General features: G+C 36.1%; 1 protein-coding gene across 3 annotated transcripts in view; it reads right to left on the reverse strand.

Annotated features, from left to right (window-relative positions):
- ValRS (Valyl-tRNA synthetase) overlaps positions 1-15,093 on the reverse strand; it is a 38,045-nt gene that overhangs the window by 11,814 nt on the left and 11,138 nt on the right. The window contains exons 2-9 of one of the 3 annotated variants that reach the window (XM_089636630.1): positions 13,609-13,776; positions 11,313-11,605; positions 10,051-10,312; positions 7,711-7,939; positions 6,222-6,346; positions 5,581-5,726; positions 3,652-3,856; positions 2,929-3,012 (exon numbers count right to left, since the gene is read on the reverse strand). In XM_089636630.1, coding sequence (XP_089492756.1) covers positions 2,929-3,012; positions 3,652-3,856; positions 5,581-5,726; positions 6,222-6,346; positions 7,711-7,939; positions 10,051-10,312; positions 11,313-11,605; positions 13,609-13,776 — 1,512 coding nt within the window. Of the gene's footprint in view, positions 1-2,928; positions 3,013-3,651; positions 3,857-5,580; positions 5,727-6,221; positions 6,347-7,710; positions 7,940-10,050; positions 10,313-11,312; positions 11,606-13,608; positions 13,777-15,093 lie in introns of those variants that run through there. The other 2 variants (XM_089636632.1, XM_089636633.1) reach the window with 2 other exon arrangements.

Genomic DNA, 15,093 nt, shown 5'->3' on the forward strand with positions numbered 1-15,093 from the left:
GCATCTTTATATATAATTTTTTTGAAAGATCTAATACGCCTAAATTTTTAATTAGAGAGCTAGGTATAATGCCAGTAGCCGAAATAACGAATGGTAATATTTTTATAGTCTGAGAATGCCAAATTCTTTTTATTTCATTTCAATTCTTTGTATGATGATGTATGTGCCAATTTCTTAATTATGTATATCTCTATTAAAAACATTTTGGTATTTGGTTTTACATAGTTTTATGCACAATAATTAACACATTAAATTCAATAGATAACAATGAATTAAATGAAATAATATAAATAAATAATTTTTTAAGTACTTAAAATTTTAAATAAGAAAATACTTTTAACAAAATAAAATTTTATTGATTCTGTGGTCCAGAATAAATATCTAGGTTCAGATATAAATGCTAATACTTCTTTATTTGCGTACACCGGGTTCGAACCCGCGACCTTCGGAATGGGAGTCCAAAGCTTCACCACCGGACAGGCCGGCCGTCAGATGCACGCATTGTAAAAAATATACCTACATCTGGTCAAAAAACAGAGTACCTCTGTTCGTTCTACCTCGGTCACAATAACCGTTATAAATAACATTATTGTTTTCTAAGGCCCACAGAAACGCCATCGGGCCCAAAATTCGCTTGTGTTCAACAGTCCTTGGTGAAGCAAAACCTCAGATTTGGCAACATCTAGTTCATTTACAACGATGCCACTTGAACTAAAAAGCGCCTTGCGCGGGTGGACATTTTTGTAAGTTGTTTTACAGTGGACGGTAAATTGATATCCCGACCTAAAAATGTCAGGTTATTTGTGTTTTGTCTTTTCATTCATGTTTTTTAGAATAATTTACAAAAACAATAATAAATATCGAGATATGGCCCGACTCAACAGGATGACGAACTCCGTGACGTCGCGGGTTACAATCTTGGCGTGCACGAATACCAACCTACATTTTATTTTAATAATTTGTGTTATTTCACAATGTACATAAGTATTATATTTGCGGCATTTTCCAGAGCGTTAGATACTGTCAGTATCGCCCCGATGAAAGACCACAAATCATTATTTAAATTTAGACCGCAGAACGGGTATTATTTATTGAATAAGTGAATCTACCTGGCTATTCAGATTTGGTCACCAAACACGGCTAAAGCCATTTCAAGTAACGTTTCAATTCTGAATGGTGGTCTTACACCAGGCGATACTGAGAGTATCTTTCACTATGGAACGTAACGCGCATATACCATACGTATATTAATTCATTAATTGTGAATAACACAAATTAACCAAATAAAATTTACTTGCCCATTCCGATATTAGATCCCGCAAACTTCGAGGCGAGAATTTTACAGTATAGTGTACAGAATAGCATAACCTAAGCCAGTGGCCGTTTGGCTTGTATAACTGAAACCGATTTATACGTTGAATATTGGCTTATGACATGGGAAGAGTCAATAGCGAACCATGATAGCGCCATCTGTTGGGATATTTAAAAGAAGCTTTTAGTTCGATGTTCTACCGTATTTAAAATTTCAAATAGGCGCCAGCAGACGGCCTGTTTTAAAAGTAATTTAAAAATCTAAAAGTTCTTTCTTAAATTGTAGTATAAAAAATATTAAATTAACTTTAAAAAATGGAAAAATATAATACCAGTAATTTATCGTTTAGTTTTGTTAAATAAACGTATCCAAAGTTTTATAATCTGCATTTTAAAAACAAGTACAATTAGAGTTTATGAAAAAATTAAACTACGAACCTATTTTATTTATTTTTTAGTTTTTTTTTTCATACGTTTAAAGAAAACCCCTTCAGGTATTTTTTGACGATATTCAGCCTTTAATAGTATTTTTTAAAACGCACGTATTACGGTCTGAAAAAGGTCATATTTTCGATTAGATTTTGATAATTACTAAGCCTATGTTAATTTAAAAAATGTATAAAAAATTTTTTACTTGTTGAAAACACTATCATAATCGATTTGCTTAATAATATAATCATTATTTTAAATTAATAAAAAACTACACTCGGCCTTAACAGTATAATATATACTGGAGACCAATGTGTATTAGAGATTACTTCATCAAATAAGCAACAGTGCGTAAGGGCATAGTATAACGGTCAATAGGCTAAAGGCCTGAAGGGTTAACAGAATATACTGGAGACCAACATGTGTGTATTAGAGATTATTTGATTGAATGCTATGCAACAGTGCATTAGCAGAATATACTGGAAACAAACGTGTATTAGAGATTACTTCATCAAATAAGCAACAGTGCGTAAGGGCATAAAATAACGGTCAATAGGCTAAAGGCCTGAAGGGTTAACAGAATATACTGGAGACCGATGTGTATTAGAGATTACTTCATCAAATAAGCAACAGTGCGTAAGGGCAAAGTATAACGGTCAATAGGCTAAAGGCCTGAAGGGTTAACAGAATATACTGGAGACCAACATGTGTGTATTAGAGATTATTTGATTGAATGCTATGCAACAGTGCATTAGCAGAATATACTGGAAACAAATGTGTATTAGAGATTACTTCATCAAATAAGCAACAGTGCGTAAGGGCATAATATAACGGTCAATAGGCTAAAGGCCTGAAGGGTTAACAGAATATACTGGGGACCAATGTGTATTAGAGATTACTTCAACAAATAAGTAACAGTGCTTAAGGGCATAATATAACGGTCAATAGGCTAAAGGCCTGAAGGGTTAACAGTATATACTGGAGACCAACATGAAAGTATTAGAGATTATTTGATTGAATACTATGCAACAGTGCATTAACAGAATATACTGGAGACCAATATGTATTAAAGACTAATTGATTGAATACTAAGCAACAGAACACGGTTTATTTGGAACACATTAATTTACAAAAGCACAACATGCAAGTAAAATAAAAATGTGCTTATAGTTTCAATGTCGAACATACAATTAGAACTTTAGTAGCTGGTTTTCTATTCCTGTATCTCCGGTTCCTTGGCCGTTTCCTTTTGACAACAATAATTGGGTTTGGCTGTCAGGAAAAATACAAGGATTATAATAATATGCAATATAAATTTCGTAACAATCCTTTGATCATTTACTTTAAAAGAGACTTAAGATTTGAAGGATCACAATAAATATTAGATAGATGAGAGGTTTTATTTGGTTACTGGTTTGGATGAAATATACAGTAGATCTCATTTACCAGGAATTCATATTTGCGAAATTTGTGAAATCACATCCTTTCCTCGGATCTTTTAACAAGAGGTTGAAAAATTAGGTACCTCTAGTAACATCCTGTACATATTTTTCAAATCATAAAAAAAGTCTTGCGTTCACAAACTTTCAATAGTGACTATCTCAAAAGCAGTTTTAAAATGTATATTGTTGCAACTGTTAATTCTTGGTGAAATTCCATTGAAATGAATAAGTTCATATGCAAATTTGGTCATCTTGACCGTAATAGGTTGAAACTGGTCTAAGAAAAAAGTAGAATTAAGTGAAAAAGTAAGGGTGACATAACCCCTTTACTAATTATTATTTTTTTTAATTCTCAGGGCCTCCTATGAATTAGAGCTAATGTAAAAAAAAATCATAAAAAGTCAGTATATTATCAACTTGATAAGATGATTCATCTAATTTCCTAGTAGTTTGCTAGTTCTGGACTGACCTGCACTACCCCGTCAGCCGACAGCACGGTGACCTGGTAGGCAGGGATGCGGTGGCCCCACCAAAGCTGGCGGGATACGCACCAGTCCCGGATGCCATCCATCCAGTGGTACCAGGTGCGCTCATGCGTCTCCGGGATGATCTTGAGGGCCCCCGACTTGACAGCCTTCACGGCAGACGCCGCCATCTCGTCACACTTTATATACCTGAAATACATTATTATTACCAAAACATACTGATTTCCTAGCAAGTATTTATTTTGTTTAAATTTTTAACAGATTTTGTTAAAAAAAAACGTTAAGAAAGAGGGAACTCAGTATTCCTCTAGGAAAACACTGTACTGTGTTTCAAGCTGAGATGGAAGCCATCTTGGCCTGCGCAGAGGAGAACATACGTATCGTGTATAGGAATAAGAACATAAGCATATGTTCTGATAGCCAGGCAACCCTAATTGGGAGGTAACCGATGCGATTCCAGACTGGTGATGAAATGCAGGACTGTTCTTACAGAACTCGCTACCATCAATAAAATAACCCTAATCTGGGTACCAGGACATAAAGGTATTGAGGGCAACGAGCGGGCTGACGAACTAGCAAGGAAAGGGGCGAAAGCACCACTTGTAGGATCTGAGCCGGCTGTAGGAGTAGCAGCTTGCCACACAAAATTACATATTGATAGGTGGGTCAAATCCCAGCACTGCAAAGAATGGGAGAGGGCACCTGGAATGAGACAATCCAAAGTACTCATAAAAGGACCAGACCCTAGACGAACCAAGAAACTACTACTTATGGACAGAAACTCGCTGAGGAACTGGTAGGACTACTAACGGGACACTGCCATCTCAGGAGACACATGCAGATATTGGGAGTGGAAAACACCAATAGATGCAGCAAATGTGAAGAGGATGAAGAGACTCCAATTCACCTATGGTGCCAATGTCCTGCCCTGGTGGGAACTAGGCTCAGATACCTGGGGAGACATACAGTAGAACCAGAAGACATAGCCACATACCCAATAACAACCCTGGTGAACTTTATTAAAGGGACTGGGTTGTTGTTAAAGGATTGAGGTAAAATTGGAGATAGCACAATGGGCCTATGGCCTAAGTGCTCACGGGAACTATATGTAAACCGTTTCCGCCTTTAAAAAATAAAAATAAAAAATAACAGATTTCGTGACTATCCAAATTTTCATGGTTTTCATTTGAAAGGTAAAGTTAAGATCTAATCTGATGAAAGAAATCAACTGACAAAAAACTTAGTTTTTTTTACTATAGTCCATCTATTTTCAATTTACCCCTACTCTTGGGCCTGCTAGTAGCCAATTTCAAAGATTTTTTTTGATTTAACTGAGGATTGAACCTTCCTCCCCAGGGACTGGCTCTTAAACTGCAGTGTACAATTACTTTAATTGGAAATTTGCATCCATAAAACAAATACACAAACTCAGTAAAAGTTTCACAAAGAATCGTCATAAAGTAATAGTAAAAAAAACCACCTTCTTAACAAAATCACCCTTTAAATTGTTTGCAGTACCAAATGTCTCACACCTCAGCAGTTGCCATGGTGAAAATCCACGAATTGCGGTTTGAACTGCTTGACCACCCTACTTACTCACCAGATCTAGCCCCAGGCGGCTTTTTTTTGTTCCCTCGGCTAAAAGAAGGCTAAAGGCTCGGAGGATAGAAATTTTCGACGAATAAAGAGGCCATCACCTTCGTAAACGACTATTTTGCAGAGAAAGACACCAACTATTATTTGGACGGGTTAAAGAGATGGGAGCATGGCTGGGAGAAGTGTATAGACGTACAAGGAGATTATGTTGAAAAATAAAAATAAAAAATTGAAAACAAAAGTCTCATTTCTTTGCTAGATCGGAGACTTTTCAGATTACCCTCGTAAAGCTAGTATAATAGAAAAAGATGTCTCACCATTGTGGTTTCATGAGTGGTTCAACTACATCCTTGGATCTGCTGCACAAAGGAACCACCATGGGGTTATCCTTCGTCTCCTTGTACAGACCAAGCTTGGTGAGTTCCTTGGTCAGTTCACGTCGGCAGTCAAAACGCAACATTCCCTAGAAATAATCACATTGTAAACATCTGAGTTCCCAAACATACCGTTAGGCTGATCATATGGAAAGAATGCCAGATAACAAAACGCCAGGAGCCCCAGTGGAAGTGATCTAGAGGTGATCAAGGAAAAGGTAGACTGACGTCATTGAAGAAGATTGGAGCAGGATGAGAGGGCAAAGAACTGAAAAATAATCATATGGAATGCCAGACAATAGGACACCGGAAGCCCCAGTGGAAGTGACCTAGAGGCGATCAAGGAAAGTTAGACTGAAGACATTGAAGAAGATTGGAGCAGGATGAGAATGACCTGAACCAGTATAGAGCATTTCAAGTGGAGAGCAATCAGGACTGTTATCCTGCAGTTTAATATTTAGAGAATCCTGTGATCTTCCTCCAAGAGTGAAAGTCTATAGTTTTCAATTGTGCTTTCTGGTAATTTCTATTTTCTAATAAAATCCGTTTGAATGAAGTGACAGTAAAGAAGAATGTATACTCACAGTAAATTGGCCGCAATCTCCAACAACGCAACCTTCTTCATTGAATATTGTGATGAATGGAAGGTTGTGTCTCTTTCCCACTTCATAGTCATTGGGGTCGTGGGCTGGAGTGATCTTCACAGCACCTATATACCACAACATGCATATTATAACATCATAAAGTTCAGTCAATAAACATAATAATTTCGGTTGTTGGTGCACGAGTAAGTTGGTAAGTAATGTAAAATATTCCTGCGTAAAGCATAAGCGTTTTATTCAAGTTCAATGAACCTTTAAGGCGATGCACTACGTCGTGTAATATTTTAAATCGAGCCGTTATCAATAACACCCCTTACGTAGATGGCGATAAGGTTTCAATTCCCGCTTAACACCACCCGCCTGTTTTGATTTATGCAAGAAAAAAACATGGCCAAAAAGTGCCTTTTATTTAATTTTGTGGATGTTCAGGAATAAATATTTAATTTTTTTTCTGATCATTTTATAAATAACTTAATCTGCCATATTATACAATAAGATCATAACAGAAAATGGGTTCATAAGTAGGAGATTTTAAACTTTAAAGCAGTTTTCACAAGCCTTATACATTATTTTTTTCTGGGCTTATAAAAAGACTTATCTAAAAAATACTCGATTATTTCAAAGGCCAGGATGTATTCTACTCGCAGTATTTAATTAAAGCATCTGAAACATTTCTAGGCGACCAAATTTTCAAACCAAAAACACATGATTTTGCATTACTACGTAATGCATCACCTTAATTAAAAATTGGAACTACTTATCATATCAGACAAGCGATAAAGTGGAACCAAATCATTTAAAAATTATACAATACTTTTTTTGTATAAACCACCTGAATTATCACTAGGCTGAAATATTTTATGAATTAAAAATTTCTTTATTTGAAATGCATATTTCTTTTATTCAAAAGCTTGACAGATGCTTACATGAATTAATGAAGTGAAGATACTGAGACAATGTGCGTGGTTTCACTGAACTCTTGTGTCTTGGTCCAGTGGACATACTTTAGCGGCTCATTCACATAGGTACATATTCTTTGAATGGCTATCCTTTTTAAAAGCGGTGCTACATTTTGTTGTTCGATTAGAATGAATATTACGTGTCTTGAATTTTTATAACGTCATTGTATGGATGTCATAATTTTTCAAGTTTACTAACATTCCATAGGCAAATTTCTTCTTTTGAAAGGCAATGATACTGAGACAAATATTTTTTAAATACTTTTCAGCGTCACAAATCATACAATTATAATATCCCGTAATTTTTCACGTGTCTGTATACTAAAATAAAAATGCTAATTAATAAAAAGGAAAACAAAAACAGGTGCAACTCACTGAAATGCTATTCAATTCTTTAGCGTAATTAGATGTTACAGAATAGTTCACTGTAGTGTTAAAGACAAGCACACAATGCTCCACATGATTCAATATTAATTTATCACACAGTGATTTGTGATTCCATCAAAACTTACCAGTTCCAAAGCCCATCTCCACGAAATCATCACACAATATGGGCAGCTTTCTCTTGCAGAAGGGATGGACCACGAACTTTCCATGCAGATGTTTGTAGCGCTCATCGTTGGGGTGTACAGCCACGGCTGTGTCTCCCAGCATGGTCTCAACGCGGGTCGTAGCCACCACAATCTCTTCCCCGCTGCCCTCCACCTTGTAGGCAAAGGATACGAGAACTCCGAATTCCACCTACACAAATAGGAATACATTCATTATTATTATGAGGTGGATCGACTGCATGTATTGAGGACTGGAGCAGGACAGGAGGGCAAGGGACCGCAGTAGTGGAGAACATTTATAAAGAAGGCCGAATCCCACCCTGGGATGTAGCTCCGTGACAATGATGATACAATGGCATTCTGCGCAGCTGCCGTAAGAAAAACGGCTGCGCGGCTTTGAGGTTAAAATACTTTAACCAAACTGATTTTTTTTTAACCGATATGTAGATATGTACTAATATATTTAAGTTATAAAATAAAGGCAATTAAAGAAGTCGATTTTTCATGATTTTAGAGGCCACTTTACCAAATATTGTGAGTTAATGATAATTATTGAATATAAAATTTAAAAAAAAAAAACATTTTGAAAGCCTTAAATTTTTTCATTTTGACCCAAAAAATGCCTTCATTTTATTTTACATTTCATTATATTAAAATAGTAGGATGGGCAAGATTACTTTTTAATAATTATTATTAACACATTTCGGCCAGGAAAGGTAGTTCTACCCGTTCGGTCGATTGATGCTTAACCGCTTCTGTGCCAAGAGCGAGTTAACTCGCATTCTTGGCCTGTTGTGCACAGCTACACTTCTACCTACTGGCATTTAAAAGGTTAACGTCGGAAGGGTAGTTCTACCTTTTGCGTCGGCCTCATTTTGAGACAGCGTAGCGCCAGCGCAAAAAATACTGTCTTAATGGTTTATATATTTATAAAAATAGTCTACCATAAATAGTTTCCCCAGATTAGCTAGTTATATCCAGAGAAATGATTTATTTATCCTTAAGGATACATTAGCGAACAGAGGTTAAATTATAGCTACAAAGGTCTCAGGTAATAAAAAAAGGAGGAAGAAAACAAAGGTAGGTAGCGTTAAGTCAGTGTCATGTAGAGGATGATAGTAAAATGTTCGTTAAGAGTAAGCTACAAGCCGAAAATGTGTATATTCTTGGTATACCTTATATTGTAGGTAATAGGCATTAAAATCGCTTGACAAACGGAGTCTAGAAACGTTCGATTTCAAGCACAAAACGGGATTTATTTATTGCATCTCACTATACATAAAACACTTTTTTTCTCATAAAAATCAACCTCACTAGGACTAAGCCTGTATCGAGGTTAACAATTTACATTTGAGTGAAGCAAACATAAGAATAATCACAAACATAAATTAATTCTACATACAAACACAAAATATTTCAAAATTAAAGAAAAAAATAAGTATTAGATGTGTTACCAGATGGGTAATTTGACAGTATATTGTTACAATATTTGAACCATAACTAATCATTAATCATTATTCAAAAGAAGAAGTAAAGTAGATAATAAAGACAGATAGGGTGACATTCAGTTTTTAGTAAATGGGACTTATATAAAATTTTATTATTTAAGAAAGGACAAGGATGAAAAAATATTAAGACAATTGTCTGTCAATACAAAAATCTTAATTAAATTTTTAAATTTAACTAAGGAATTGGTAGACTTAATATGATTTGGAAGAATATTAAACATAAGTGGTGCCTGATATAAATAATTTCTTTGACCAAAAGAAGTTTTAGTATGTGCAGCCACAAAGTTCAATGTAGAGCTAATTCTAGTTGTCCGCATTTGTTGTGTTCTTTCAGCAAATTTAATATTGATAAAAAATCGACAAAGTATTTGAGTGATATATAGCTGTTTTATACACATAACATTACATTCCTTATAAAGAAGGTTGGATGGATAACAGAATTTTTTTTTGTACATTACTTTAAGGATCAATTTTTGAGTAATTGGGATTCTTTTCATTTTGTAAATAATTTTATAAGAAAGCAAAAAGTTAATCAAGTGAAACTGTCATAGATAATCTTAGCTATAATACTGTATTTTTAAAAGTTATTTCCTTTACGCGTTCATACATTTCTATTTAAAAAATGTCTTTTTTATTTGTATTCTACTCAAGCGAAACGATAGTTTAACCTTCAATTTATCGAAAGCATATTTTTTGGTAATCATAATGTACACCAATTCGTTATAAAGATTAATCAAAATAGTGATTTAGCATTAAGCTTCGCCTTAAGGGTAGATTAAAATATGGTTATTACCTTATTTTTATAGCCAGGGATAGACAACATTGTCCTTCCCGTCAGCTCGACTTTGTCCACTTCTATGTCGGAGATGGCAGACTTGAGGGTGCAGGACCAGTTGACCAGTCGGTTGGCCCTGTAGATGTCGCCGCTCTCATGTAGGCGGACAAACGCCTCCGTGACGGCGCGGCACATGGACGGGTCCATGGTGAAGCGGGCGCGCTCCCAGTCGAAGGAGGAACCGAGGGAGCGGAGTTGCTCGTAAATCCGGTGGCCCTTCCTGTTGTTAAAACACATTAATATACGTTATCCTATGGATAAGCCATCAAGAGGATGGAGAAATACCCCCTAAAGCTTATAAACCTCATTGTAATATCAATAACTCTCAATCAAAATAATTGAAATACTTTAAATGATAATTTATTTATTGTTTTCCAAAGGGGTGACACTGGAAGGATTGACGAATCATAAAATGGTTGCTTATGTGGACCATAAATATTAACACAAAATTGATAAAGAGATAAACTGTTAGAAGCCTGTTTTGTATGCCCGATGTAAGGTCAATTTTCTCTTACTTACAAATATTGAAATTCTTTCTTACACACATCCAGCGTGCGCAAGTCAATTTTATTTGATTAATTTGTGTTATTTCGCAATTTGTTAATTAAAAATAATATATATTATATTTGCGGCACGTTACAGAGTGGAAGCTACTTTCAGTGTCGCCCTGATGTAAGACCATCCTTCAGAATTGAAACGTTGCTTGAAATGGCTTTAGCCATGTTTGGTGAACAGATCTGAATAGTCAGGTACTTTCCTACCTTCCTCTTTCCCATCTCCTCCCCTTCCACACTACCTTTAGCCTCACAACATACCCAATTGGGGATGCCATAGTCTCACTGGCTCAAGATGGTTGGAAGTAGTTGGTACTCTTGTGTGATATTTACACAAAAAAAAAAAGATTACACAACATTTTCTGTTCATTATCACAGATTTGGTCTTCTCCACACATGTTCTCAAGTGGATGCTGTCCCTCGCCAATTTTCCGTCTTTCCTGTTCTGTTCCGATCCTCTTCCACGCCGTCTGTCCACTCCTTCCTCAGTCTACCTCTGGCTCGCTTCCACTGAGGCATCTACTTCAATCTGGCATTCTACACATCCAGCTCATCACAGTCTTTGGAACCTACATAATCTTACATTTTCCAGTGTCCAAAACTACTTTCTTTCGTACAATTAGAAAATGAGCAGGACTAATTTGCAAAATGAAGAAAACAACTCACTCATTCTTCCAGTCCCACACACGCTGCACGAATCCCTCCCTGCCAAGATCGTGCCTGGTCTTCTGTTCCTCCCTCCACAGTTTCTTCTCCACCACGACCTGCGTGGCGATGCCGGCGTGGTCGCAGCCCGGGTTCCAGAGTGTTGTTCGCCCACTCATGCGGTGCCAGCGTGTGAGGCAGTCCTCCACGGCGTTGGTGAGCGCGTGGCCCAGGTGGAGCGAACCCGTCACGTTGGGCGGGGGGATCACCATTGTGAACGTGCCTTTGGGATTCTTTTCCAATACCGAAGAACGCTGCAATCATGATGAACAGGAATCATATAAAGGGTTTTTTTAAATAAAAGGAAGGAGTGAACCAGGAGACCCATGTTGTGGAAGGGAGAAAACACAGAGGCTGGAAAATCATTCCACAGCCGAGCTCTTGAAATCAAGAATGTGGTGGTTCTTCCTCAAATTCTCTTCTTCCAAATGGCATTACATTTATATTACATGTCGTGGCCGGCATTTTTTATTTTATCTTTTACATTATTAGACAATGTCTGTTCTGAGACGGCTAACTGGAATCTTCAATATATTAAATGAAAAAAATTAAAATAAGTAAGGGTAAACATTTATGTACAATTAATAATTTTTTTAAATATGTGTAGGATACACAGACATAGGAATTAATAGACGAGAAGATAATGGCGAGGGGTAAAATCAACTGTTGAAGAACAAAGGGAGTAAGGCTGACTGTGATTCGTCAATAAATCAATCTGACAGTAAATAGGCATCTCGCATTATAATATCACCATTTACTTCTTAAAAGTAAAACCTGCTTTTGAATGAATAGACATTTTTACATGGGAGCGCAAATTACTCGCCACGTTATGAACAAATTTGCGAAGTCCAAATTCGGCAAAAAAATTCGGTTGTATTTTCAGAGTCAAATATTTCGTTTAAGTATTTAGTTAAGACACTTTTATAAATGTTCATAATTTACTTCCCAGCAACCAACCAGCTTTGTGTTTCGCGTCCAGACGTTTCTCGATGTGATAGTATATGTTTCTAAAACTGATCTATATTATACAATGTGAATATGCTTAAAATAAAGTAAAATAATGCTTATATATGGAATGTAATACGACAATTGGGTTTATTCTCTTTTTCACATCTATTTTTACAAGTTTTCATAGTACAAGTCAACATTTTGCCGTGTTATTTCGTAAAATGAACCGATGATGCCTCGACCATAGTTCGCACAAGAATGATGACGTCACGTTTTCAAATTTCACTTGAGGCCATACGCGAGCACAGCCGGCTCCAATGGAACCGGTATGGGGAGTGGGGATAATACGCTTTTAATCACTTAGGGCAGGTCTACTAATATTCATATGTCTATGGTAGGATACATTATCAACAAACAATTAATAAAGCTAATAAATAATTAATTAAAATAGTTACATATATGTTTAGTACGCATTAACCTTTTCACCGCATTCCTGATTTTTATAGGGTAATGGTTGTAAGCGGCACTTTTTAAACCTTCATACATTTTCTATAAAAAATTAATATGCACTTACATATTAATTAGGACGCTGAGGAGACAGTTTATTTGCTCACATATACGTACCAGTAACGGCAAAGAGGTTAAGCAGATTCTTCAATAGTGACCAGTTGCCAACCCTATAGAAACTCAAGTACGTCCAACAATTGAATTTGGGAGTCACCTTTGGGCTGGAGTCCCAAAATACTTGATAAAACTACTTGATTCTGTGCAAAGGAGTGAACCCCGTTTGATTGATAATCCGTTGTTAAAAGACCGATACCCATCTCACACACAATCTCACACCATCTCTAATGAAGACACGCAATTTAGGCAAGTTGAGTCTGTTCTACAGGTATTTTAATGGAGCCTGCTCTAAGGAGCTAGCAGCATTGATCCTCTATGCACCAGTGTACGTATGCGAAACTTTACAGACACCAGCGGAACGCCCATTCACGGTTAATGTTGTCTTCTGAAACTCGGCTCATATGTGGAACAACCTACCTGCATTTGTTTTTTCTCCATCATATTATAATTCAAGACCCACATTGATAAATCTCTTCTTCCACCCCCACCTTAACCCACCCTACAACGCTGCCCAATCAGGTGGCGATATAGTTCCCTTGTCTTTACACTGTACAGGCAGGGGTGCTCTTGTGAGGACACATAAAAAAAATTCAAAAGTGGCATAGCTCATCAAGGAGGCTGTAACTGAAGAGTTGTACGGTAATGGTAATAAAAGATTAATAACAATGTAAATGAGACTACCAACCCCATACTCAGGCTTGAAAAATCCTTCCTTCTCCCACCAGCTGTACCAGGCAGCCTCCACGTACTGGGGGCTGTATGCGTCGGGCATCTGACCGAGGACATCTTTCTTCTCTCCGGCCACGGTATTGCTAGCATACACAGCAGACTCCTTGGCTGGTTTGGCCTTTTTCTATAATGTTACACATCATCAGTAAAAGGAGCGGGTGGATGAGTTTGTGTATTTGGGAAGTATGTTTACGAGAGATGGAAAGGCTGACAGAGATATTGAAAGAAGGAGAAACACAGGAAAACTCCATTAATGGAGGACTGAACGTGGTTGATGCTAACAAAAAATTGTCCAAAGAAGCAAAGCTAGCAGTCCACAATAGAGTACTGATATCTATTCAGATATATGGCAGTGACGCATGGAACTGTCAGATGAAGGATGAATCACGTGTGGTAAAATCATGTATGATTGTGTGAGCAATGTGGAGATTTGCAAAGTATGTAGGCGCAATGAGTAATTAAGAAAGGGACGCTTAGATGGTTTGGGCATGTAGAGCGAATGAACGAAGAAAGGAGTGTAAGGAGAATATATGAAGCAAATGTGAATGGCAGAAGAAGTCGGGGATGTTTAGTTAGTTCATTACAAAGTAAAACAAATAATTCAATAAGAGCATGGATGAGAATAAAAAACAGGTACATTATATTAATAATATTATTATGTATGTACAGAATTGCATAATCACAAAATTATAGATCTTCAGTCATAGCTTTTGAGCATTTTTCAATTAAAAAGATTCCTGTATAAGGTATAAGGGAAAAGGACATGTTATGGTAAAAAAAAATGTAAAAAATACATATTATTATAGAAACCATATTAGAAATAAAAATAAAGATTAAACTGATTGATAAAAATATTTTAAAGAAAATAGAAATAAAAATATTAAAATAAATGCAAAATTAGTTTATATCAGTATTTTTTTTCTTCTTCACAGGTTAATCGTGGTATGTACTTAACTAGAAATGTACCTATTTACGGTCACATTGTCACATTTGAATTTAGCGAAAAAAAAAATGATAAAGTATTAACTATCCCGCAGCCAAGTGGTAGGTAGTACCCAAAATTACTATCCTCCTTATATTTGTTTAAGAGTGGGTTATAGGGCATAATGGTGATTTGCTGGAAAACAGCTCCCTAAAACGGCTTAATACTACCTTTCGTATGTCATTCTCAGACTTCATATTTTTTTATACCAATTAATGGACTATTATTTTTCAGTCTGCCTATTTTTTTTTTGTAGTTGTTGTAGGCATTCGACTATAAAAAATAAAAACATTGATACACCATACAACCCACTTTTAAAACTTCGATCCATGATTATCGCATTAAAAACGCTTTTACACAATATTTTTAATTTAAAATATGTATATAATACACACATCTGTAGAAGTACGGCCTCTTATTATCGTTATGATATCTGTGGATATTAACAATTAAATAAAT

Source organism: Hesperophylax consimilis, chromosome 10 (assembly GCF_061612785.1).
Source record: "Hesperophylax consimilis isolate HC1 chromosome 10, BYU_Hcon_1.0, whole genome shotgun sequence".
NCBI classification, from domain to species: domain Eukaryota; kingdom Metazoa; phylum Arthropoda; class Insecta; order Trichoptera; family Limnephilidae; genus Hesperophylax; species Hesperophylax consimilis.